This window comes from Scyliorhinus canicula, chromosome 12 (assembly GCF_902713615.1).
Source record: "Scyliorhinus canicula chromosome 12, sScyCan1.1, whole genome shotgun sequence".
NCBI lineage: Eukaryota > Metazoa > Chordata > Chondrichthyes > Carcharhiniformes > Scyliorhinidae > Scyliorhinus > Scyliorhinus canicula.
The window spans coordinates 102,841,091-102,868,974 of NC_052157.1; the positions used below are offsets into that span (position 1 = coordinate 102,841,091).

General features: G+C 45.4%; 1 protein-coding gene across 2 annotated transcripts in view; it reads right to left on the reverse strand.

The window, feature by feature from the left end:
- atp2a3 (ATPase sarcoplasmic/endoplasmic reticulum Ca2+ transporting 3) overlaps nt 1-27,884 on the reverse strand; it is a 310,265-nt gene that overhangs the window by 163,483 nt on the left and 118,898 nt on the right. For both annotated transcript variants that reach the window (XM_038813618.1, XM_038813617.1), the window contains exons 5-6: nt 25,492-25,630; nt 3,694-3,774 (exon numbers count right to left, since the gene is read on the reverse strand). In XM_038813618.1, the coding sequence (XP_038669546.1) occupies nt 3,694-3,774; nt 25,492-25,630 (220 nt within the window). The remainder of the gene's footprint in view (nt 1-3,693; nt 3,775-25,491; nt 25,631-27,884) is intronic.

Genomic DNA, 27,884 nt, shown 5'->3' on the forward strand with positions numbered 1-27,884 from the left:
TTGACTTTATTTAAATATTTTATTTTGAGAATTCTTCTTTGTTTCTGCTGCCTTCCACTTTCATTTACTATTTCTGTACTTCCCATTGCCAACTTCCTCTCCCTCTTATCTGAATTACTTCCCTCCCGGGTTCACAACCCCCTGACAAGTCAATTTAAAACCTCCCCAACAGCACTAACAAATCTCTCTGGGAAATATTAGTACCAGTCCTGTTACGGTGTATCCAACTTCCTTGCACAGCTCCCACCTGCCCTAGAACCCATCCCAATGCCCCAGAAATCTAAAACCCTCCCTCCGACAGCATTTCTCTATCCGTACATTCAATCGACCCATGCTCCTATTTCTATGCTCACTAGCACGGAGTACTCGGAGTAATCCTGGGATTACTGCCTTAGAGGTCTTGCTTTTCAATCTCTTTCCTAGATCCTCCCCCAAATCGGCTCTCAGGACTCATCCCTCTTTCTACCTATGTGCTGGTGAGTCACCTGTTGAGCTGCTGTGAAGATGTAGGTGTAGGTGTGAAGATATGAATTGGGAATAATAGGCCATTCGAGCCAGCTCCGCCTTTCACCAAGATCATGGCTGCTCCGATTGTGGACTCAACTCAGCCTACTTGTGGGCAGCACGGTAGCATTGTGGATAGCACAATCGCTTCACAGTTCCAAGGTCCCAGGTTCAATTCCGGCTTGGGTCACTGTCTGCGCATCCTCCCCGTGTGTGCGTGGGTTTCCTCCGGGTGCTCTGGTTTCCTCCCACAGTCCAAAGATGTGCAGGTTAGGTGGATTGGCCATGATAAATTGCCCTTAGTGTCCAAAATTGCCCTTAGTGTTGGGTGGGGTTACTGGGTTATGGGGATAGGGTGAAGGTGTTAACCTTGGGTAGGGTGCTCTTTCCAAGAGCCGGGGCAGACTCGATGGGCTGAATGGCCTCCTTCTGCACTGTAAATTCTATGATACCCCTGATGACCTCTGACTCCCTTATTAATCAAGAATCAGTCTACCTCTGCCTTAAACATAGTCACTGACCCTGCCTCCACCACTCTCTGGGGAAGGGAGCTCCAAAGACTCATGAACCTCAGAAAACATTTCTTCTTACCTCCATCTTAAGTGGAGACTTTATTTTCCCTTATTTTTAAACAGCATCCCCTAGTGCTAGTCTCTGCAACAGGGAGAAACATCCTCTCAGCATCCCTCCTGTCAAATCCCCTCAGGATTTGAAACGTTTCAATAAAATCACTTCTCATTCTTCTAAACTTCAATGGATACAGGTCCAACTTTTCAATTTAGGATAACTCCCTCATCCCAGGAATCAGTCAAGTGAATCTTTTGAACTGCTTTTAATGCAATCATACCCTTTCTTAAATAAGACCAAATCTGTACACTGTACTCCAGATGTGCCCTCACCGATACCCTTTACAAATGTAAAACATCCCTACTTTTATATTCCATTCCCCTTACAATAAATAACATTCCATTTGTTTTCCTAATCACTTGCTGTACCTAAATGCTAAGTTTTTGTAATTCATGTCCTAGGACACCCAGATCCCTCTGTATTCAGCAATCTCTCGCCATTTAAATAATATACTGCTTTTCTAAATCCACAGGGTTGTTAGAGGGAGTTTCACGTAAAGGAATGGCAATATAGTTCCAAGTCAGGGTGGTGTGGGGCTTGGAGAGGAACTTGCAGGTGGTGAAGTTCCTAGGCGTCTGCTACGCTCGTCCTCTAGATGATAGAGATCAGGTGTTTTGGAGATGCTGTTGAAGGAGCCTTTTTGATATTGTTTACAAGTCTTTGAGAGGTTACAATTTTTTTGATTTTCCTCTTTCCTCATGGCATTTTTACGAATGGCAAGAAGAATTAGCAAAATAAAAAGACAACATTTAGTTGAAGCAAAGATAACGCAGTTCAACACTCAGAGATTTATTTTGAACCATTCGACTTTCTGTCATTTATTTTCCGCATGTCAGTTAGCAAACGAGTAGTGCCCAGAGTTCAGATTGATGATGTTGCCATGCCAAACTCTCTACATGCCAAACAGTGAGCTCATTATGCAGGTGGCATTACTTGGATCCCTTCTTATTGGAAAAAGGTACTTTCCCATCAGCCGGAAAACACGAGGGGGCACAGGGCCAGGGATGGGACTGTGGGCAGGGTGCTGGTGAAGGGCAGAGGCGGGGGGGGGGGGGGGGGGGTTGGAGAAGAGAAACACAAGGAATTTTAAAAATCCATAATCAAATCAGGACAGCTTCCATACTACAGTCAGATCGGCATCTTTTATACCTGGAACAGACTTTCCTCACTCTGGAAATCCATTAGCTGGGATTTCAGGTTATGTTTTCAAACAGCTTTATTTTGATTTGACGTAGATTAAGTGTTTTAGAAATGGGGGTTCTAAGCTGTAACACAGGTATGGCAACAATATAGGCATTGGTTTAAATTTTGTCTCAGGCCTCAAGAGAATATAGGCCTCTTTGTTAACACAACAATGTTTATAATAAATCAAAAATGTCCCACCCGTCAGCCCGGTTGACTTAGTCCGAGAAACATCTATTTTAATTTAAAATCCTGGAATTTCTAAGGCATGATCCAGCCCATTAATTGCCACAGTTGTCAGACCAATATTAGTAGGGATTTGCACCCTCACATTCCTTGAACAGTATGGTATAGCACTGTTCTCGCATTCTCCAGGCACTACATCTTACCAGCATTTCATAGTGCCAGCTCCAGTTAACAACTAGCACTCTGTCAGCTTCAGTCATACCCCATTGATATGAAGCTTAGCTCGTCACCATTGAAGGGAGCCTGGTGATGTTACTTTGCTTCATTTGTAGGTCATACACTTCCTTGGTAGAGCTGTGATTGGCTGATTCTGAGCAAGATCAGCAGAAGCCTGGGAGTAGACGGGGAATCACATTAAACAGGGAGATTTCACCAGTGTTCTGGCCAAAATCCAACATCAGTAAACGTGCCCCCAATCACATTGCTATTTGTGGGAGCTATGTGTGCACAGACTGGTTGCTGCATTTCCTACATTACAACAGGGACTATGCTTCAATGTATTCCATTGGCTGTAAAACACTTTGGGATATCCTGGGGTCATGATAGCTGCTATGTAAATGGTATAAATGCAAGTTGTTTTTAAGTGTGAGCAGCTGATTCTATGGTACGCCTAATGCAGTGGATTGGAGGTGGGGAGAGGTTTGAGGAGTTTGAGCTTGAATACTATTGGGAAAGGGCCTTCTTAAAGCACAGTATAATTCTAGATAAAGAGCAATCCACAGTGTGAAACTCAGCTCTAGAACCAGAGCAGAACCAGGCCCAGGACACAGCTGATGATCAGGATTTGTCCCAAGGGCTGCACTGAATCTGGACTGGAGCTCTGACACGGACAAGAACCTTCTGGTTCATTCACATAACATAATAAAATTCGCTTGGCACTAAACACAAAGGAGACTACTCTAGAATTCAATATTGAAATATCAATTCACCAGGCCAAGAACATCTATAACTGCACGAGTTCTTCATTAGGTCAACATAATTAAACTGAGTTGTACCACTGCCCGGGCCACACAGATGAAGTTGGAATGAATCTGATTGACATAATATTAAAAAAAGATACTAAGTGGAACTTGTCACATGTCTGATGTACTGAATGAACCCTGAACCCGACCATCGCCCTGTGAAGATTCTCACCTGTGAGAATGGACTGGTCCACTCGGAGCGTTGTTGATTTGATGCTGATAATCCTGATGTCAGCAGGAACTTTATCACCAACTGAGGGAAAAAAAGGAAACATTTCCAATTAAAGTATGGCAGTATTGGAATACCCATTATTTAAGCAGCCCTCCTGATTGGCAGCCACTCCTTGTCCAGCCTCTTCCCAAAAACTCACATTGATTATTTTCTTGAATACACTGAAGTGAAATTGGAAGCAGTATGGAACCGGATTTTATGCCCCATGTAAAAAGATACACCATGCCAAATGGAATCTCTGTCCTGGAGTTTTAAACATTTGTCATGAGCTGACATCCAATTTTTTTCAGCACAATCAGCTCAATGAGATGACTTAGTTTCAGGACAGCACTTGCAAATCTTAATAAATGCCAACAAAGGCACCAAGGCACACAGTTAGACCATAAGAAATAGGAGCAGGAATAGGCTGTTCAGGCCCTCGAGCCTGCTCCACCATTCAATAAGATCATAGTTGATGTGACATTCCTCACGTCCGCTTTTCTACCTTTTTCCCATAACCCTTGATTTCCCTTACGGATCAAGAATCCATCTATCTCAGCCTTAAATATATATAAGGACTCTGCCCCACAGCTCTCTGTGGCAAGGAATTCCAAAGACTCACAACCCTCTGAGAGAAGTAATTCCTCCTCATTTCAATCTTCAATTGGCACCCCTTTGTTCTGAGACTATGTCCTCTGGTTCTAGATTCTCCCATGAGGTAAAACATCTTTGCAGCGTTTACAGTGCCAAGCCCCTTAAATCCTATGGGGGCTATCCTATCCACATTTCACGACGGCACGAATAGGGTCCGGGCATGTCCGCTGGAGTGGTTCACACCGCTCCAGCCTCCGCACCAACCTGCGCATGCGCAGTTGGGGCAGTTCAATCCTGCGCATGCGAAGTTGGGCCACGCCATCCTGCGCATGGAGCTTCTTATGCGCGCCAGCCCCGATGCAATATGGCGTGGGTGTTCAGGGGCCGGCCGCGGCGGAATGTAGGCCTTGGGGGGAGGGGGGAGGCCAGCCCGCCGATCACAGGCCAGACCCATTCGGAGGGCGCCTTCCCACCCACCACAGGCCCCCTCGCCCCCCCCCCCCCCCCCCCCCCGAGCATTCCCGCCGGCAGCGACCAGGGGTGGACGACGCCGGCAGGACCCTGTCGTGTTGGAGCGGTTGCTCGGCCCATCCAGGCTGGAGAATTGCCGCTCGCCATTTGTGGCGATTCTCTGAGTGGCCCGGCGCGACTTACGCGGCGCTGGTTTCGTGGGAGAATCGCGTGCGGGGGTTGGGCGGCATGGCACAATTCGTGCGGTTCCCCGCGATTCTCCCACCCGGCCCAGGGTGGGGGTCTTTATTCACATTTCATTTCAGAACAAGCTTGCAAACTAGCTTATTGTTTTTCAAAAATAAATCTGATTAACTGCACCCAATTGGTTACTTATGCCAACAACAGCATCTCATGGGGTAGACAATATGGAACAAATGGAATCACTTGTATTACTACAGTATTTCAATTATAATTTCTTGGTTTCTCATTTTTCATTCAGAATTCACAAAAAGAAACAAGGAATCCCGAGAAGAAAAATATCAAAAAAATGCTTTCATCTAAAGGAAAGGTGGGATGTCCATAAGGAACAATGTGAAGGAGCACTCCCTTGAAATAAAACCAAGGGAGACAGACTCGGAATGTGGCTGCATTTGATGGCCGTTGGTCCCGGAATAAATCATTCCATTCACTGCTTTCTAAAGTGAGCGTTGCTATAAAACGGGAGGAGCAGAGAAAGGAGGAGTATAATCAGAGAACCAAAGCAGGAAAGGTGGTCATTCAGCCCATTGTGCTACTGGTAAATCTTTGAAAGAAATACATGAAAAACATAATATTTCAGCACCAAGTCCCATTTCGGAAAGCCCAGCTCATTCTCTCTCAATCCCCAAGGAATGGCTTCATGCAAAATAAAAGTTGGTGATCCGGAGAACTGAGCAAATTTTTACACTGCCTTAAATTATACACTGCAAAGAAGTTACTTCTATCAATAATTCGTAATGTGGAGACTTTTGCAATTTCTGAAAAGAAATGTATATCCAGCAGTTCAAACAATTGTGTAGTATTGAAGGGAAATCAGGATGTTGTTGAGAGAGTACGGAACCGTTAAAGGAGCTTTCAATAAAGAAACATGGAAGGATTTTCACATCAGGAGTGAGAGATTCAGGATTAATCTTGAAGTCAGGAAGCAGTACAATGTATTAAAGGTAGCAAGCATTTTATTATTACTGAGGTAGGATGTTGATTATCATTAACATGAGAGAAAGGTGTTTATCATCATTAATGTGCAGAAGGGGTTGTGAGTAAGAGGTTTATCATTAACGTGAGGAATGAGTTTATTATCATTAACGTGAGGAATGAGTTTATCATTAACGTGAGGAATGAGTTTATCATTAACGTGAGTTTATCATTAACGTGAGGAAGGGGTTTATTATCATTAACGTGAGGAATGAGTTTATTATCATTAACGTGAGGAATGAGTTTATCATTAACGTGAGGAATGAGTTTATCATTAACGTGAGGAATGAGTTTATTATCATTAACGTGAGGAATGAGTTTATTATCATTAACGTGAGGAATGAGTTTATCATTAACGTGAGGAATGAGTTTATTATCATTAACGTGAGGAATGAGTTTATCATTAACGTGAGGAAAGAGTTTATTATCATTAACGTGAGGAAGGAGTTTATTATCATTAACGTGAGGAAGGAGTTTATTATCATTAATGTGAGGAAGGAGTTTATTATCATTAACGTGAGGAAGGAGTTTATTATCATTAACGTGAGGAAGGGGTTTATTATCATTAACGTGAGGAAGGAGTTTATTATCATTAACGTGAGGAAGTTTATTATCATTAACATGAGGAAGGAGTTTATCATTAACGTGAGGAAGGGGTTTATTATCATTAACATGAGGAAGGGGTTTATTATCATTAACGCGAGGAAGTTTATTATCATTAACATGAGGAAGGAGTTTATCATTAATGTGAGGAAGGGGTTTATTATCATTAACATGAGGAAGGCGTTTATTATCATTAACGTGAGAAGATTATCATTAACGTGAGGAAGGGGTTTATCATTAACGTGAGGAAGGGGTTTATTATCATTAACGTGAGGAAGGGGTTTATTATCATTAACGTGAGGAATTAGTTTATTATCATTAACGTGAGGAATGAGTTTATTATCATTAACGCGAGGAAGGAGATTATCATCATTAACGCGAGGAAGGAGTTTATCATTAACGTGAGAAGATTATCATTAACGTGAGGAAGGGGTTTGTTATCATTAACGTGAGGAAGGGGTTTGTTATCATTAACGGGAGGAAGGGGTTTATTATCATTAACGTGAGGAAGGGGTTTATTATCATTAACGTGAGGAATGAGTTTATTATCATTAACGTGAGGAATGAGTTTATTATCATTAACGCGAGGAAGGAGATTATCATCATTAACGCGAGGAAGGAGTTTATTATCATTAACGTGAGAAGATTATCATTAACGTGAGGAAGGGGTTTGTTATCATTAACGTGAGGAAGGGGTTTGTTATCATTAACGTGAGGAAGGGGTTTATTATCATTAACGTGAGGAAGGGGTTTATTATCATTAGCGTGAGGAATGAGTTTATTACATTAACGCGAGGAAGGAGATCATCATTAACGCGAGGAATGAGTTTATTATCATTAACGTGAGGAAGGAGATTATTATCATTAACGTGAGGAAGGAGATTATCATCATTAACGCGAGGAATGAGTTTATTATCATTAACGCGAGGAATGAGTTTATTATCATTAACGTGAGGAAGGAGATTATCATTAACGCGAGGAATGAGTTTATTATCATTAACGTGAGGAAGGAGATTATCATTAACGTGAGGAAGGAGTTTAACATTAACGTGAGGAAGGAGTTTATTATCATTAACGTGAGGAAGGAGATTATTATCATTAACGTGAGGAAGGAGTTTATCATTAACGTGAGGAAGGAGTTTATTATCATTAACATGAGGAAGGAGATTATTATCATTAACGTGAGGAAGGAGTTTATTATCATTAACGTGAGGAAGGAGTTTATTATCATTAACGTGAGGAATATGTTTATTATCATTAACGTGAGGAAGGAGATTATTATCATTAACGTGAGGAAGGAGTTTATTATCATTAACATGAGGCAGGAGATTATCATTAACGTGAGGAATGAGTTTATCATTAACGTGAGGAAGGAGATTATTATCATTAACGTGAGGAAGGAGTTTATTATCATTAACGTGTGGAAGGAGTTTATCATTAACATGAGGAAGGAGTTTATCATTAACGTGAGGAAGGAGTTTATTATCATTAACGTGCGGAAGGAGTTTATCATTAACGTGCGGAAGGAGTTTATCATTAACGTGCGGAAGGAGATTATTTTCATTAACGTGAGGAAGTTTATTATCATTAACGTGAGGAAGGAGTTTATCATTAACATGAGGAAGGAGTTTATCATTAACGTGAGGAAGGAGTTTATCATTAACATGAGGAAGGAGTTTATCATTAACGTGAGGAAGAAATTTATTACCATTAACGTGAGAAAGGAGTTTAGTATCATTCAGGTGAGGAAGGAGATTATCATTAATGTGAGAAAAGAGTTTAACATTAACGTGAGGAGTTTATTATCATTAATGTGAGGAGTTTATCATCATTAACGTGAGGTAGGAGTTTATCATTAACATGAGGAACGAGTTTATTATCATTAACGTGAGGAGTTTATCATTAACGTGAGGAAGGAGTTCATCATTAACGTGAGGAAGGAGTTTATGAAATGAAATGAAAATCACTTATTGTCACAAGTAGGCTTCAAATGGAGTTCCTGTGAAAAGCCCCTAGTCGCTACATTCCGGCGCCTGTTCAAGGAGGCTGGTATGGGAATTGAACCGTGCTGCTGGCCTGCCTTGGTCTGCTTTAAAAGCCAGCAATTTAGCCCTGCATTAAACCAGCCCCTTATCATTAATGATGTGTGAGGAAGGAGTTTATTATCATTAACATGTCAAGAAGTTTATCATTAATGAGGGGAATGAGTTTGTTATCATTCATGGGAGTGATGTTTTTCACCTTTACCTGCCTCTAATTTATGTAAAGCCAACCTGGGATAACTTTACCCCAATACCAAATCTCAACTAAGGAGCCCATGTTTATGACGTACATTTTGGATTACTGTCCTTGTGCCGATGTTGCTTTTCATGAGCAAACATTGTGCAGCATGAAACGATCAATTTAACTAAATATCCAGTCTCCCCCCCCCCCCACCACTCTCCCCATCCCGCATGCACACACACATGCACGCAATCAATTTGTTTCTCACAATGGGGCTGTTTTTTATTTAAATTACTTTCAGGGCACTATGTAAACGCAAGACAACATAGGCCATTCGAAGAAGCTGATTAGACAAGCTGTCCCTAACACACTCCATGATGTTAACATAATCCTAACTGTTTTCAAGTTGACCCTTGTGAAGTTAGAAAGACGAGAGTAAGGGAGAGAGAAGCCTTTCAATGCAGCTGTCAGGACTCAAATGGAACATTGGTCCCAGAGGTGAAAGAATAGTTTGCCAACTTGTTGACTTCATGTCACCTATAATGTCCAGCGTCTGCACCAAACACATGAACATTTATTTTCCCTCTCTTCCCTCTTTATCTCTATGGAAATGTGTTCTACTGCAACAGCATTCTGTTGTCCATCACAGTAGCTTTCAGATGCTAAATCATTCACTGTTTAGAACATAGAACATAGAACAGTACAGCACAGAACAGGCCCTTCGGCCCTCGATGTTGTGCCGAGCAATGATCACCCTACTCAAACCCACGTATCCACCCCATACCCGTAACCCAACAACCCCCCCCCCCCCCCCCCAACCTTACATTTTAGGACACTACGGGCAATTTAGCATGGCCAATCCACCTAACCCGCACATCTTTGGACTGTGGGAGGAAACCGGAGCACCCGGAGGAAACCCACGCACACACAGGGAGGACGTGCAGACTCCACACTGACAGTGACCCAGCCGGGAATCGAACCTGGGACCCTGGAGCTGTGAAGCATTTATGCTAACCACCATGCTGCTAAAGCAGGTCAGCATAATACCTCATTAATGACCAGAATCTGACCAGTGTGAACATCCAATTTCCTTGTCCTGTTTCCTTGCTCCTGGATGGAGTTTCCATAAACTGGGAATAAATGGTCACTGTGTGAGAATGTTATTTGTGTAACAGTGTGTGGCCAATCCCAAGGCAGGCTCCATGCCCAATCCTCCTGATTCTTGGCCGCAAAAATACAAGTGTTTTTTAAGGGTGCAATCAACAACGAGTTTTGGTGGAACAGCCCAGGATCCTGGCAAGGCTGTAGGAACCTGTGTGCAATGTACACAACTGCGAGGAGAGTTTACTTCAGTGTTGCCTTGGCAGCAATATGCAGATCAGCCATGGAGATTCTAAAGTGTCAATCAACCTTGCATTTGCAAAGTTGTGAAGGACGGGGAGCCGCCTGGAAGTCTGGTGTACATCAGGCTACTGTGTGTACTCGAATCGCAGTGAAAACCAGGTGGGAGGGAGTTGGTCAACTGGCTTGTCCCGCCCTTCGGTTTTTCATGATTTACAGGATTCCACCTATTTACATTGCAGGGAGGATTCCTCCCAGAGGGACAAACAATTGCACAGTCACTGCGGTTTGAAAGTCACATTCCAGACCAGCTTCAGGCTCACAAACGTTCCTGTGGTATGTGGGGAAGGTTGGGCAAGCCTGCGAAAACCAGCCTGCTGGAATATTCCACAGGCGTCAATCTTTGCATTGGTGTCCCTTTAAAAAAGCAGATTGGAATGGTGAAGTTCATTGTTAATAACACCAACTAGAGTGCAGTCTTCGATCGGCAAATGGTAGCTTTTAACGAGCCACGAGACAGGGCCTGTTCAGGTTGCCATGCCGACAATATTAGCAGCATTCCCTCATATGCCTCAACCCAGTCTAGCCCCAGTCAGAACTGGCCTAGGTGGAAATCTGGGTCAATACACCTTAAGACTTGCTTCAACATAACATCTTTAAAGATATTCCAAGTGTCAACACAACCAATGAAGTATTTCTGAAGTATAGTTAGTATTGTAATAGACTTCCTACAGTTCAGGAGGAACTCCGCCCAGGACCACTCCCCGGTCTATCCCCGCAGCCATGTAACTTAATGGATACATCTTTGGGTGATAAGGGGCAATTTAGCATGGCCAACCCACCTAACCTTGCGTCTTTGGAATGTGGGAGGAAACCGGAGCACCCGGAGGAAACCCATGCAAACATGGGGCAAAAGTGCAGACTCCGCACAGTCACCCAAGGTCTGAACCGAACTTGGGTCCCTGGCGCAGTGAGGCAGCAGCCAATTCATGCACAGAAAGCTTCCAAAAACAGCAATGTGTTAATGACCAGTTAATCTGTTTTTATGATGTTGATTGAGGGTAGAATATCGGTCAGGACACCAGGAACAGAGTACTAAATGGCACTTTTACATCCACCCGATAGGGTAAATGGTGCCACCATTTAACATCTCCTCAGAAAGGCAGCTGCTTCAAAGGTGTAGGATCTCCTGGTTTTGCATTAGAGTGACAGCCAAGTCTTTGGAGTGAAACTTGAAACCATGACCGAATGGCTCAGAGGCGAGAATACTACCCACTGAGCCACTCTTTGGGGGAGGCGGTGGTGTAGTGGTATTGTCGCTGGATTAGTAATCCATAGACCCAGAGTACTCTGGGGTCACAGGTTCAAATCCCGCCACTGCAGATGGTGAAATTTGAATTAAATAAAATCTGGAATTAAAAGCTCAAAATGATTGTCAATTGTCGTAAAAACCCATCTGCTTCACTAATGTATTTTAGGGAAGGAAATCTGCCATCCTTACCTGGTCTGGCCTACATGTGACTCCAGACCCACAGCAATGTGGTTGACTCTTAACTGCCCCTTCACGGGATGGGCACTAAATGTTGGCACAGTCTGCGACGCCCACGTGAATAAAAAAAAACACTGATGACAATATAAAATTGTCATGCGGTGAATTTAATTATGGTTAAAATGGCAATTGTCTTATCCGAAGACATTCCAGGAAAATGACTCATTCTTGGTAATTATATGGACAGAAATTTACCAGCCTCCCTCTCTTCGAACACTGGGGCGTCCCCAGTGTTTTGCTCCTGAGGTAAACCACTCAAAGGTGTGTACAGAAGCATTTGATTAGAATTGGACTGGGTTTTCAGGGCATTATCTCATTCGTGTGAATGTTTTACCAATAGTATGACATTCAAACAACCCTGCCCATGAAATGTGAAAATATAACTGATTATGCAGGGAGCCTTGAAAATGCTGTCCAAAGTGCAAAGCCAACAAAAATGGCAGACAGAAATACAATATAAATTGAGAAGCAGAGACAACAGTAGCAGCAAAGAGAGAGAGTTCTAAGGGTCCAATATTTAAACCAAGTTAACTCATCAGTAAGTACAATGGGGGGTTCACTGGACAACAATGTGGAGCAGGGGCCAATTTTCCCTCCCAAGCTCATTCAAGGGAGTGTTGTAATTTTGGGCATTGCACTTACCAAACCTCCACATTCCATGTAGTCACTGGGAACACAACTGGTTTGTGCAGTGCTGTTTGCAATAAACTGCCAGCACCGTTCTTTCGAGATGAAGATGCTTCGCTTCCAGTGCCAGCAAAACTTTTAAATATCCATTCAAGTTACAAATATCCCACGTTCTGACTACTCCATTATCCAAACCTCCAAGTCTTCTGTTCTGCGGCATCATCACACAGATCATTCTAAAACCAAAGTAATCCCAGTCCAACTGACAATGGCGGTGTCAGCCATGTCAGAGTCAGGAGAGTGTAGCTTTGAGTCCCACACAAGGCTTAAGCACTTTATGTAAATTGATGCTCCCAGTGTCACACGTTGATAAAGTTATCGCCTTTCACAAGACACTTCTTAAAAATATTTTTATTAAACCTATCATTTTAAACCCAGAAAATACAAAAATTACAAACAACAGTTAACAAAATAGTAAGAACAGTAATCTAATAAACTCCCACCCCTCAAACAGCTAACAGCGATCAATTCTTTAAAATACAATATGAATGCTTGCCATCTATGTTAAATCTCTTCAAATTACCCCTTCACGGTATATTTAACCTTCTCAAGGTGCGCAAACTCCAGTAGGTCGCCCAGTCACACCGGAGCTCTAAGTGACATCTCCAAATCAGGAGGATTCGCCTCCGAGCAACTAGCGAAGTGAATGCCAGGACATCTGTCCCACCCACAGCTCCAGCACGTCCAATAGTCTGAATATAGCCACTAAAGAACAGGCTGCACCTCAATATTCAGGATTGCCAATGTGGGGCTGAAAAAAAGAGACCCAGAAACCCACAAGCTTGGGACAGGACCAGAACATGTGCGTGAAGTTCGCAGGCCTTCTCGAACAGCGCTCGCACCTATCCTCAACCCTCTCAAAGAAACAACACATTCTGGCCTTGGTGAGGAGCACCCTAAACACTATGTTGAGCTGGATCAGGCTCAGCCTTGCACAGGGTGACGTGACGTTCACCCTGCGAAGGGACTCACTCCACACCTCCTCCTCCAGTATGGGTCCCAGCTCCTCCTCCCATTTGGCTTTCACCCTTCCAACAAGCCCAACTCATCCCCCAAAATCTATCCATATATGCCGGATGAACTACCCTCTTCTGACCCCGAGCAGGAAAGAATCCTATCCACTAAGGTTGAATGGCGGTGCCAGTGAAAATATCAGGAACGTCCATCGAGCAAAAGTGAGAACCTGGAGATACCTAAACACGCCTGAGCTCACGAGTCCGGCTTTCTCTTTCCAGACTGGCAGACCGCCCCTCCAGAAATAAATCCCTCTCTCTCTCCAGCCTTCCATCCCCAAATGTGACATCCAACTTTTCCGGTTTGAACAAGTGGTTCGTACATTGGCAGCCCAGCAGGAAAACATCAAATTTGGCAGCACAAGCCCTCCTGACTGTCTATCCCTGCGTAGGACTTCCCTGCGAATCATCGGGGTTTTCCGTTGAAACCCGATATAAGCCTCTCAATCCCTCTAAAAAATGACTTGGGTAAAATATCAAAAGATACTGAAATAAAAACACGAACCTCGGTAAGATGTTTGAACCCGGCTCGCCAAGGACATTGGGAGGCTGTCTCACCTTTGCTGATCAGCCTTAACCCTACCCGCTAGCCTGGACAAATTCAATTTACGTAGCCGCGCTCGTTTCCCACCCCCAAATACTGAAAACTAGACCCTGCCTGAGGGAAAGGCAGTCCTCCCATACTGGTTCCCCTCCCCGAGGTGCCAACCACAAAGTACTCACTCTTCCCTAAATTGAACTTGTATCCAGAAAATGAACCAAAGTTCTTCAATAACAAAAACAGAAAATACTGGACAATCTCAGCAGATCTGACAACAGTTGCGGACAGAAAAGGGAGCTAACGTTTAGAGTCTGAATGACTTGTCAAAGCTGATTATATATCCATTTGTCAATATATCCATTATGTCCCCCATCGCTGGCCCCGGATCCCACAGGTATATCACAAGGTCATCTGCATACAACGACATCCTGTGTTCCACCCTCTCATCAATAATTCCTCTCCACTTATTTGCGGTCCTCAGGGCAATCGCCAGTGGCTCAATCGCCAGTGTGAACAAGAGGGGAGACATAGGACACCCTGCTGCGTCCCCCCATGTCGCCGAAACAATCCCAAACTCATGGTGTTGGTGTACACGCTGGCAGAAGGAGCCGTGTACAATAACCGCACCCATGACACAAACTCAGGGCCCAGCCCAAACATCCACATGAGACATTAAAGCAAGGTCTGTTCCACCGCCTTGTGTCACAATTGAAAGGGGAGTTCTCCTAATGTACACCTCAAAACAGATTTTTTAGTAATTTTGTCCATACGGTTTGTGGGACCTACTGTACTCAAACTGGCTGCCACTTTTTCCTACTTTTATAAACAGCGAACGCATTTCAAATAATAACTGATTCAGTCCTGAGTGCGTTTTGGGATATCCTGGGTAATGAAATGCATACGTCAATGCAAATTTGATATTTATATGTAACGTTTGAGAGTGAGATCAAAGTTTAGCATCTTTGATCAACACAATTGGGGGAAAAAAATGTTAGCAAACAGAAAGCTGCCTTGATGTACTGGTTCCAGTGACCAGGCATAAGCAGCACCACTTTGTGTTGTGACACCCTTAAATGTTACCTGCACACGGGTGGGGTGTTAAGTCCCAGCACAGGAAGGAGTGTGTTGACTGTTTTGGGAGTTATCAAGCCATTATAGAATATCTCAGAGGAGAGCACTGTTCAGTCCACTGAAGCATCATTTGATTCCCTGTTGTGTTTTGCTTTGAAGCGAGTCGTTCGGAACAGATGTCTCTGCCCCGAGAGCATTGTGCTAACCCAGAACTACTGCTGTGTCTGTACTGAGTGGTGATGCCTGTGCTGGAGATTATTTACATGCTGTACACACACACTGCAGCAACGGTGCAAGATGCAGCATAAATGTTCCACGTTCTACACCTCTCGAAGTGAAAGGCTTAATTTAAACAGGATCTTTCATAACCTGGGGATATTGCTACATTTAACATTGCTCTCTTCCAGATGAGACATGAAGTTGAAGCCCTGCCTCTTGAGTGGGTGTATAAGATTCTATGGAACCGTGAAAGGCAGGAGACTCATCCGTAGTATCCTGGCCAATAATTATTCCCCAATAACACCATTCAAACAAATTCTGCTCAATGAAATGAAATGAAATGAAAATCATTAATTGTCACAAGTAGGCTTCAAATGAAGTTACTGTGAAAAGCCCCTAGTCGCCACATTCCAGCGCCTGTCCGGGGAGGCTGGTATGGGAATTGAACCATGCTGCTGGCCTGCCTTGATTTGCTTTTAAGCCAGCGATTTAGCCCAGTGCGCATTGATATTTGTTTGCGGTGTGAAAATTCGATTTTTTAAAAATTCATTTACGTGATTGGGCATCGCCTGTAAGGCCAGCATTTAGTGCCCATCCCTAATTGCCCTTGAACAGGTAGTTGTGAGCTGCTGCATTTCCTGCCTTACAACGATGGGCTTTTCAAAAGTGCTTTGTCATGTCCACTGGCTGTGAAAGGCTCGATCTACCAGTCTTTCTTCCCTCTTTCTTTAATATGTAGTGCCCAGCACAAGCATGCTCCACACTCAGTTAACAGTCTGAGGGCTCTGGTATGTTTGACCTCCAGCAAAAATACCATCTCAATTGACAGCCAGCCATCTACAGCTGAGGGTAGCCGGGGAGTGGGATTGCAACAGCATTCCTGATGCTGAACGCACACAAGGTAAGGAGAATTGAAGAACACTGGGACAGGAGCACAGGGACACCTGAAAACATAGGAATGTGGATGTGGCAGTGGCTACACATGCTCTGTGCAGTACACCTTGCACGGGCAGCTAAGGGGTCAAATCTGTGCTTACAGTTGGGTGCCTGCCCCCCTGAAGTTCATTGGTGATGATCTTTCACCCACTTGGATGTATGGTGAGTAAAAAATCCACGACACATCTAGTGTCCGAGGCAGTTATTTGAGGTTCTCTGCCAGAATCACCATTAAATAATTAACCTTCTGCCCTTCAGTCACCATTCTGAGAAGCACTGCAAGATGTCAAACATATTACAAAACAATGAAAACCCATAAATCTCTAAACCGAGCCAAGCGCATGAATGAACACTTGCAATTTACTCAGCTAACACAATGATGTTGTAAGCTGCCAATACTTCGCACAGCAGTTAAACAAAAATCCTTGATAAATAGGCGTGGTTGAAGTGAGATGCTGCCTGCTCGGTAAATATCCCTTTTCTTCCTCCTTTCTTGTCTCCTGCCAAGTTACTGAGTTGTTTACTCCATGGATTTTGTTTTTAAATCCACTGACTTTTTTAATGCATTTTTAATGAAGTTTTCAAGGACAATGTTTCAGCACATCACTCCCACTCATTCCCAGACCTCTGAAATCTAGAAAATCTTACTGATTTAAAAATAGCAGATTGCTCATAGAAGGTCTTTTGTCTCCAGCAGCATGCTAGAAGTATCAAAGGATTAAAGATGAAGAGGTCTTTCCATCCTTCCCCGAGGGACTGAGACTCCGTCTCATTCAACAGTGACTTTATGATCTGCCCAGTTTTCTCAATAGGTTTGTTGTGTTTCAGTGAGCCTGGAGCAGCGTGGCAGAACCTCGCACAGATCAGGAGATCCCATGTTTAGAAAGTGGTAGGTCAATGCCAAGTTAGATCAGTATCAGCAGGGCACGGCACGTGGCCTCGGTCAGTGTCTCTGGGCAACGGATGGAGGAGGAATATCGTCCAGGGACCCCACTCCGAGGAAAGAGAAGGGCGGAGGCCAGGGCGGCAACACTGTCAACATGGCAAACCTCAGATTTAAAGAATGAGGTGGAAAAGTTCAAACTGTTGTCCAGATCAGCTTGGAGCTGAGGAACAGAATTGGGTTCATTCAACTAGGTTCAATCTGCACTTGGTTCAAGCTATTTCTGAACAAGGAAGATTTGATACAGATCATGCCTAGTGGAAAGGAGAAGCAAGGATCTTCAGGCAACTCAAAATGTCACCAAAGATTCGCCCCCTGAAGAAAAATTGCATTTTGAAGCCTTTGTCTGAGCAGCCATGAGTGCTCACCCATCCTCCATCTGCCAACTACCTGCAGTAGTGTTGCTCCTGTATCAGATAACAGATCAAACAGGATACATATAGAGTAAAACAGTCATGTAATCACAATATTGGGATTGCAAAGGCACTGAAACACTTCAAAACCATTATGTTATTTTATAAGCCCTTAGTAAAATTTCCAATTAACTTTAATACCATCTCTGTGAAACAACAGTTTAGCATTCTCTATAATTAGTGCTCTGTAGCAATGTAATTATGGGATTGATTACATCTAACATGCAGTCAATTTTCCTACATTATAACACAATTACCATGAACAAAAAATTAATAAAAGAGAAAGATAAAAACCAGAAAACCCTAACTGTACAAGTCAATCATAGGTTTAACTTCTGCTAGTTACATACAATCTGCATCTATAACCCCACTTCGATCTGTTACTAAATCGTCTCAGCTAAATCGTGGGTTGCATGGTCTGAGCTATACCAATGACAATCTGGACTGCACCACTGAATTATATGTCAACAACAATAATAATCTTTATTAGTGTCACAAGTAGGCTTACATTAACGCTGTAATGAAGTTACTGTGAAAAGCCCCTAGTAGCCACACTACAGCGCCTGTTCAAGTACACGGAGGGAGAATTTAGAATGTCCAATTCACCTAACAAGCATGTCTTTCGTGACTAGTGGGAGGAAACCGGAGCGTCCGGAGGAAACCCACGCATACACGGGGAGAGCGTGCAGCCTCCACACAGACAGTAACCCAAGCCGAAAATAGAACCTGGGTCCCTGGCGCTCTGAAGCAACAGTGTGAACTACTGTGCTACCGTTAACAGTTCAGGATAGTCAAACTCTACCAGTTGAGAGAGAGAGAGAAATACAGCACAGAACAGGCCCTTCGGCCCACGATGTTGTGCTGAACTTTCATCCTAGGTTAATCATAGAATTTTGGACACTAAGGGCAATTTATCATGGCCAATCCACCCAACCTGCACATCTTTGGACTGTGGGAGGAAACCGGAGCACCCGGAGGAAACCCACGCACACATAGGGAGGATGTGCAGACTCCACACAGACAGTGACCCAAGTCGAAATCGAACTTGGGACCCTAGAGCTGTGAAGCAATAGTGCTATCCACAATGCTACCGTGCTGCCCTTAAGAAGAAATTAATCTACACTCCATTATTCCACCCTAATCCATGTACCTATCCAATAGCCGCTTGAAGGTCCCTAACGTTTCCGACTCAACTACTTCCACAGGCAGTGCATTCCATGCCCCCACTACTCTCTGGGTAAAGAACCTACCTCTGACATCCCCCCTATATCTTCCACCATTTACCTTAAATTTATGTCCCCTTGTAATGGTGTGTTCCACCCGGGGAAAAAGTCTCTGATTGTCTACTCTATCTATTCCCCTGATCATCTTATAAACCTCTATCAAGTCGCCCCTCATCCTTCTCCGTTCTAATGAGAAAAGGCCTAGCACCCTCAACCATTCCTCGTAAGACCTACTCTCCATTCCAGGCAACATCCTGGTAAATCTCCTTTGCACCTTTTCCAAAGCTTCCACATCCTTCCTAAAATGAGGTGACCAGAACTGCACACAGTACTCCAAATGTGGCCTGACCAAGGTTTTGTACAGCTGCGCCATCACCTCACGGCTCTTAAATTCAATCCCTCTGCTAATGAACGCTAGCACACCATAGGCCTTCTTCACAGCTCTATCCACTTGAGTGGCAACTTTCAAAGATCTATGAACATAGACCCCAAGATCTCTCTGCTCCTCTACATTGCCAAGAACCCTACCGTTAACCCTGTATTCCGCATTCATATTTGTCCTTCCAAATGGGCAACCTCACACTTGTCAGGGTTAAACTCCATCTGCCACTTCTCAGCCCAGCTCTGCATCCTATCTATGTCTCTTTGAAGCCGACAACAGCCCTCCTCACTATCCACAACTCCACCAATCTTCGCATCATCTGCAAATTTACTGACCCACCCTTCAACTCCCTCATCCAAGTCGTTAATGAAAATCACAAACAGCAGAGAACCCAGAACTGATCCCTTTGGTATGCCACTGGTAACTGGGCTCCAGGCTGAATATTTGCCATCCACCACCACTCTCTGTCTTCTATCGGTTAGCCTGTTCGTTATCCAACTGGCCAAATTTCCCACTATCCCATGCCTCCTTACTTTCTGCATAAGCCTACCATGGGGAACCTAATCAATGCCTTACTAAAATCCATGTACACCACATCCACTGCTTTACCTTCATCCACATGCTTGGTCATCTCCTCAAAGAAGTCAATAAGACTTGTAAGGCAAGACCTACCCCTCACAAATCCGTGCTGACTATCCCTAATCAAGCAGTGTCTTTCCAGATGCTCAGAAATACTATTCCTCAGTACCCTTTCCATTACTTTGCCTACCACCGAAGTAAGACTAACTGGCCTGCAATTCCCAGGGTTATCCCGATTCCCTTTTTTGAACAGGGGCACGATATTCGCCACTCTCCAATCCTCTGGTACCACCCCTGTTGACAGCGAGGATGAAAAGATCATTGCCAACGGCTCTGCAATTTCATTTCTTGCCTCCCATAGAATCCTTGGATAGTCTAGAATAACCCCAACTATATATTACCTTCAACTAGAATAATCCCAATTTGCAACACTTAAACCAGGATAACACCAGCTATACTGGGGTTGCAGTGGCTAGCACTGCTGCCTTACACCGCCAAGTATCCGGGTTCAATTCCAGCCCTGGGTGACTGTGTGTGGAATTTGCACTTTCTCCCAGCGTCTGCGTGGGTTTCCTCCAGGTGCTCCGGTTTCCTCTCTCAGTCCAAAGGTGGGCATGTTAGTGGATTGGACATGATGAATTGCCCCTTAGGGTGGGGCTGCAAGAATGGGACAGGGGAATGAGGCGAGATAGAGTGGTCTTTTGAAGGGTCGGTACAAACCCGGTGGGCCGAATGGCCACCTTCCGCATTGTAGGGATTCTATGATATACATCAATTTAAAACTAGAATAATCCCAATTTGGACCAGTAAATCCAGGATATGCCCAACTGTACCAGAAGACTTATCCTACTTTTAGCCTGCAACTAAGATTTCCCTAGTTCTCGTGGACGCTTATTGATCCAAAACGTTAACTCAGCTTCTCGATCCACAGATACTGCCTGAACTGGTGAGTGTTTCCAGCAGTTTTTGTTTTTATTACACGGAAGGTATGTTGATGGATGGTTCAAGGCTACAGTTGTAAAGGCAAAATCATGGACTTTGTTTTGTATTTTGTTAGGCAATTTGGGCATTCTAAATTCTCCCTCTGTGTACCCGAACAGGTGCCAGAATGTGGCGACTAGGAGCTTTTCACAGTAACTTCATTGCAGTGTTAATGTAAGCCTACTTGCGACACTAATAAATATTATTATTAATGAACTAAGACCTTGAAGTTTTGGATAGTGGGTGGACTACTTGAAATCCATGTGCACTAGTGAGAGTAATCACTCAGTTATAATGAAAAATTGTAGTCTTGCCAAATTAATCATCATAATCACACATGAAAATGAAGCACGGTAAGTAATGTGACAGAATACACCCGTTTCAATAACGTTACCTAGTGAAACTTAGACGTCAACAGAATAACAATCTTTCAATGAAATGAACAGCATACAGATATTGCTTATAACTGTACACTAGTTACTGAAAGCAAGCATGTAGGTACAGCAAGCAGTTAGGAAGGCAAATAGTTTGTTGGCCTTCATTGCAAGAGGATGAGTGTATAGGAGCAAGGATGTCTTAGTGCAGCTGTACAGGGCCTCGGTGAGACCACACCTGCAGTATTATGGACAGTTGTGGTCCTCATCTAAGAAAGGTTATACTTGCCATAGAGAACGAAGGCTCACAGTCTCAAGAAACAGGGTAGGCCATTTAGGACTGTGGTAAGACAAACTTTCTTCACCCAGAGAATGGCGAGCCTGTGGAATTCCTTACCACAGAAGGCTGTTGAGGTCAAGTCACTGAGTATATTAAGGAGGAAATAGATAGATTTCTAGAGACTGAAGATGTTACGGCAGTCAGTCAAACGTGGGGGCGCCATGATCGGGCACGCATGCGCAGTGCGGACCCATTTTTTTAATAGGGTCACTGCCTTTTTTTTCCAAGTTCGGGGGGGGGGGGGCAAAGAGACCAAAAACCATTTCCTCCATTTTTGTCAGCAACAAACAAGGGAAGAGAAAATAGTGGGTCGCGAAGGTCGGCAGGCGTGGGTCGCGAAGGTCGGCCGGCGTGGAACGCAAAGGTCGGCCGGCGTGGAACGCGAAGGTCGGCCGGCGTGGAACGCGAAGGTCGGCCGGCGTGGAACGCGAAGGTCGGCCGGCGTGGAACGCGAAGGTCGGCCGGCGTGGAACGCGAAGGTCGGCCGGCGTGGAACGCGAAGGTCGGCCGGCGTGGAACGCGAAGGTCGGCCGGCGTGGAACGCGAAGGTCGGCCGGCGTGGAACGCGAAGGTCGGCCGGCGTGGAACGCGAAGGTCGGCCGGCGTGGAACGCGAAGGTCGGCTGGGTTGGGTCCCGAAGGTTGGCCCGTTGGTAAAAATGGGTCCTTGGGAAAAAAGTTTTGAAGAACACTGCGTTAAGGGATATGGGGAGAGTGCTGGAGCATAGCGTTGAGATAGAGGATCAACCGTCATCATAATGTTTCTATATATTTGTATAATTTTCTTGTACTGATTCACTAATTTCAGAGTAAAATTTGTTACTCAAGGCCTCCACTGGCTCTGGATAGGTCCTGCCGTTTGAACAAAGAAGGATGTTTTCTTCATCAGCAATAATAAAGAATGTAAGAAATGTGGGATTCCACTGTACACTGGCAAGCTCAGCTGTTTCAGCAGAACCTTGGTTCAGGCGGGGGTGATGGGGCAGAAATTGAATCATAGAATTTACAGTGCAGAAGGAGGTCAGTCGGCCCATCGAGTCTGCACGGGCCCTTGGAAACAGCACCCTACTTAAGCCCACGCCGCCACCCAATCCCCATAACCCCCCCTACCGTTTCTGGACACTAAAGGGGCAATTAAGCATGGCCAATCCACTCAACCTGCACATCTTTGGACTGTGGGAAAGAGGGGGGCCTGGGGAAAGAGGGGGCCTGGGGAAAGACGGGGCGGGGAAGAAAGAGGGGGCCTGGAGGGGAGGAAATAGGGGCGTGAAGGGGGGGGAAGACAGGGGCCTGGAGGGGTGGGAAGACGGGGGCCTGGAGGGGTGGGAAGACGGGGGCCTGGAGGGGGGGGGGGGGGGAAAAGGGGGCCGGTGGGGGAGAAGAGGGGGCCTGGTGAGGGAAGAGGGGGCCTTGGGGGGGGGGGCCTGGGGAGGAAAAGAGGGGGCCTAGGGGAGGTGAGAGAAGAGGGGGCTGGCAAAGAGAGGGCCTGTGGGGGGGGGGGGGGGGGAAAGGAGGGGGCTGGGGGGGGTAGAAGTGGGAGCCTGGGGGGGGGGGGGGGGGGGGGAGGTAAGGGGAGAAGAGGGGGCCTGGGGGGGGGGGGAAAGAGGGTAAAAGGGGGCCTGGGGAGAGGGGGGGGGGGGAGAGAGATAGAGGGTGCCTGGGGGAGGAGGCCTGGGGGCTTGGGTGGGGGGGGGGGGGGGAGATGAGGGAGTCTGTGGTGGGGTGGAAAGAGGGTGTCGGGGGGGGGGGGGAAGAGAGAGGGGGAAGTGGAGGCCTGGGGGGAAAGGGGGAATGAGGGGGCCGGGAGGGGGGAGAAATGAGGGGTCCGGGAGGGGGGGGAATGAGGGGGCCGGGGGGAATGAGGGGGCCCGGGGGGGGGGGGAGAAGAGAGAAAGAGGGGGCCGGGGGAACCGGGGGGGGGGGGGCAAAGAGGACACCTGGGTGGGCTCATGCCTCAGAGGCAGAAGGTTGTGTGTTCAAATACTACTGCAGAGAGATTATTTTTCTATACATTCAGTACATCCAATGCTTTTTTTTCAATTAAGGGGCAATTTATAGAATTTACAGTGCAGAAGGAGGCCATTTGGCCCGAGTCTGCACTGGTCCTTGGAAAGAGCACCCTACCCAAGCCCACACCTCCACCCTACCCCCGTAACCCCACCCAATCTCCTTTGGACAGTAAGGGGAATTTAACATGGCCAATCCACCTAACCTGCACATATTTGGACTGTGGGAGGAAACCGGAGCACCCAGAGGAAACCCACACAGACATGGGAGAATGGGCAGACTCCACACAGACAGTGACCCAAGCCAAGAATCGAACCTTGGAACTGTGAAGCAACTGTGCTAACCACTATGCGACCGTGTGGCTAATACACCTACCCTGCACATCCTTTTAGGTTGTGGGGTGAGATCCAAGCAGACACAGGGAGAATGTGTGAATTCCACACGGACGGTGACCTGGGGTCAGGGATCGAACCGGGGTCATCGGCGCCATGAGGAAGCAGTACTAGCCACCACGCCACCATGCACCCCCACACTGCAGAGAGGTTAATACAAATTCTGGACCGACATTCGTGAGCGGTGTTGCCTTTTGACATAGACATTCAGCAGTGCACTCTCTCAGGGGATTTAAAAGATCCACAGCACAATTGGAAGAAGAATATGGGAGTACTTTCCAGTGTCCTATTAAATATAGCACGGTGGTACAGTGGGGACGGCACGTTGGCTCAGTGGTTAACACTGCTACCTCACAGCTCCAGGGTCCTGGGTTCAATTCCAGCCTCGGGTGACTTTCTGTGTGGAGATTACACTTTCTCACTGTGTCTGTGTGGGTTTCCTCCAGGTGCTCCGGTTTCCTCCCACAGTCCAAAGATATGCAGACGAGGTGGATTGGCCATGCTAAATTGCCCCTTGGTGTCCAAAAGGTGAGCTGGGGCCACAGAGATAGAGTGGAGGTAGGTGCTCTTTCCAAGGGCCGGTGCAGATTTGATGTGCAGAATGGCCTCCTTCGGCACTGTAAATTCTATGATATCCTTCAAGCAAAAAAGTATAAGAGGTAATTTATCGAATTGCAGTGAGTGTTTGTTGTGTGGAAATTAACTGTCAGTCTGGGAGCAGTGTGGGCAGTTTGGTTCCAAACATCTGGGTACCTTACAAGATGGCACCGGAGCATGGCGACTCTGTCAGCTCTCTTACACGCTCTCTTCCTACATCTCTTGTACAGTACTAATCTTTTAAAATTTAATTCCAACACTAATACTATCTCCAACCTTTACATTGTGTATTTATGTTTGCCCTATGACCCATAGCCTCACGGTAGCATGGTGGTTAGCATCAATGCTTCACAGCTCCAGGGTCCCAGGTTCGATTCCCGGCTGGGTCACTGTCTGTGTGGAGTCTGCACGTCCTCCCCGTGTGTGCGTGGGTTTCCTCCGGGTGCTCCGGTTTCCTCCCACAGTCCAAAGATGTGCGGGTTAGGTGGATTGGCCATGCTAAATTGCCCATAGTGTAAGGTTAATGGGGGGGATTGTTGGGTTACGGGTATGTGGGTTTAAGTAGGGTGATCATTGCTCGGCACAACATCGAGGGCCGAAGGGCCTGTTCTGTGCTGTACTGTTCTATGTTCTATGTACCCTATGTTTTTTTCATGTTTGGAATGATCTGTCTGGACTGTATGCAGAACAATACTTTTCACTGTACCTCGGTACACGTGACAATAAAACAAATACATTATCAATATGAAGAGTGGCATCAAAACTACAGAGGTTTGAGCGCCATGGCATCAGGTTACTAGCGCCTCTCCCCTCCCCCCTCCCCTCTTTTCCACCCACACACATACACTTCTTCATGTAGACCACTGGAAGTGAAACATGCTTATTTTCGGCAATGATATCCTTTAAATTTTCAAGCCACATTGGAGTTGCATTAAAAATATTGTGTTCCATGTGCTCGCAGTGATCCAGTCTGGACAGGATCTTCAAATTGTTCAAACAGACCACCAATGCCCCAGATGGATCACTAGCATTCAGACACAGATTGTGGGGTTGAAGACTCTCTTACCTGCAATTTCCACAATGTCTCCAGGCACAATGTCACGGGCTTTGATCCTCTGCACAGTCTTCCTGTCCATTCGGTGCACCTTGCCCATCTCGGGTTCATACTCCTTCAATGCCTCGATCGCATTCTCTGCATTCCTTTCCTATCAATTGGATATGAACAATGAGTTCACTTCATAAGTAATGTCTCAGTTTAATAATCCTTGGGAGCACGACGCTGCCAGTTTTGTTCGGGGTTTTTGCCCAGTCAGCTGTGTGTGTGGCTTGCAAGGAAGAATGCACTGACCAACAAATCATCCTTTCCACAAAAAAAAAACAACCTGGGCAGCAAAACATTTGCTACCACCTACATCAAAAAAAAACAGTAACTGAGTAAAGCTCAGTCTCATGAAATTTCATAATTTACTCTCAAACTACAGGCATTGTCAATAAGGCTGCAAACCTGTAGAACTGAGCGGCTAGCAAGACCACTAGAGGGAAGTTCAGAATTAACCATATCAGCATCAGACTGGATTCACATTTAATCCAGACCAGATAAGGATAGCATGTTCCCTTCCCCGTAGTAGGTGTTTACAACAATTGAGCAGATTGAAGGCCACTTTCACTGACACCAACTTTTTAATTTTATTTCCAGCTTTTTAAAAGAACTGAATTTCCAATGTTTAAACAGCTATGGTAGGAGATGAACTCAATGCGGTCAGTCCAAATCTCTGGCTTACTTGTGCAGTAACATAACCAATACACTACTGTGACCATGGAGAGAACATTGGTGAAGCACTATAGAGACTACTGAAAGGAGATTTCTGCTGTCAACAAAAGATGATGAGCCAAGGTCTGTAGTTCAGGCCACCCCAGCTGTAAACAGCAGATTGGAGGAAGACAGGACAACATCAAATCGTATTGCAGTAACACCAAATGTGGGATTTAAAATCTGTAGAACATAGAAAGTGAAAAATGAGAAGCAATGGGTCCCACTGCAGAGGTAGTGACGAAAGGGGCCTTTGTGTATTTAGCACCAGGTTTTGATGCATGGACAACAATGATGAACTTTATCAGACTTGCAGGACATTCAAAGCAAGAGGCTGATGCACTCGGCAGCTTTATCTTTTTGGCCCCATTTCTCTGTATATATTAATGCCCTTAGTTTCCTAGTGAACATTTAGCAGCCTTTTAGTTGTTTCACTTGACTCGGTATCGATGACCTGCATTTTGCACTCGTCGGACATGCACAATCGCCAGGCCCAGAAGCAGATGTGAAATGCGCTTCTGACCACGACCAGCCCCTGAACGCGATTTCACGTTGGCTGGCCAATTAACGGGCAGTCAGCGTAAAACACGCGCCGAGAGGGGCTCAGTTCAGGTGAATGAGCGAGAAGAGGGCGAGCACCGAGTTGGTGCTTCGAATGGTCTCCCTCGAGACAGGCAGCTGCTGTGGAGCTGCCTCGGGGAGCTTCAGACTTGGACAAATCAAATGCAATGAAAAAAATGCAGGAAACACCGATTATGTAGCACATTCAAACACCTGACAGCAGAACTCGGACAACGTTTTTATTACACTTCACCGCAGACATGTCATCACGCCCTGGATCAAGGTCCTAGTGAAAAGGTGACGGCCACCTGGCTGATTGGCTGCCTGTCCACTGTAAAAGTGGACCGGCCACAGAAAATTGCTTTTAGTTGACTCCTTAATGGGCTTAATTGCCTTAGTTGTCGACTGGCACACTTCCCACCCCTGCACGTGCCCGTTGACCAAAACATCATGCAAGTGTGCGAGGCGCCGGGCTGCACGCCTAACGTCTTCTTGCGCAATTTCACACATCCGCTGAAACAGTTAAATTCTGGCCTCTGTCGCTGTTCGACAGTGTGCTCCACATTCTCAAAAATACCCTTCCCGAAGTCTGGATTCTCTGACGACACTAGATTATATAGAATTTACAGCACAGAAACACACCAGTCAGTCCAAGTGGAATATGTAGGTGTTCATGCTCTTGCCACTCCTCTTCACACAAACCTATCAGAATATGCTGCTATTCCTTTCTCCGTTATGTGTTTATCCAGCTTCTCCTTTAAATATAACTCTGCTATTCACCTTTGATAACAAGTTCCACATTCAAACCACTCTCTGGGAAAAGGTGTTTCTCCCGAATTTCTTTGGGTTTTATTGGGAACTTTCTTATATTTACATCTTGCCCAGGTCAACTCTTATCAAACCTTTCCATAATTTGAAAGATTTTTATTCAGAAGCATCTCAAGACATTTCTGGAGAAGAGGTCCAGCCTGTTCAGACCTTCCTGATGGTTAGAACCTCTTAGTTTTAGTATCATCCTCTTTGTAACTTCACCAGTGACTCCATACTTCTTTTTGTAATATGGAGACTAGAGTTGGATTGCTCCAAGT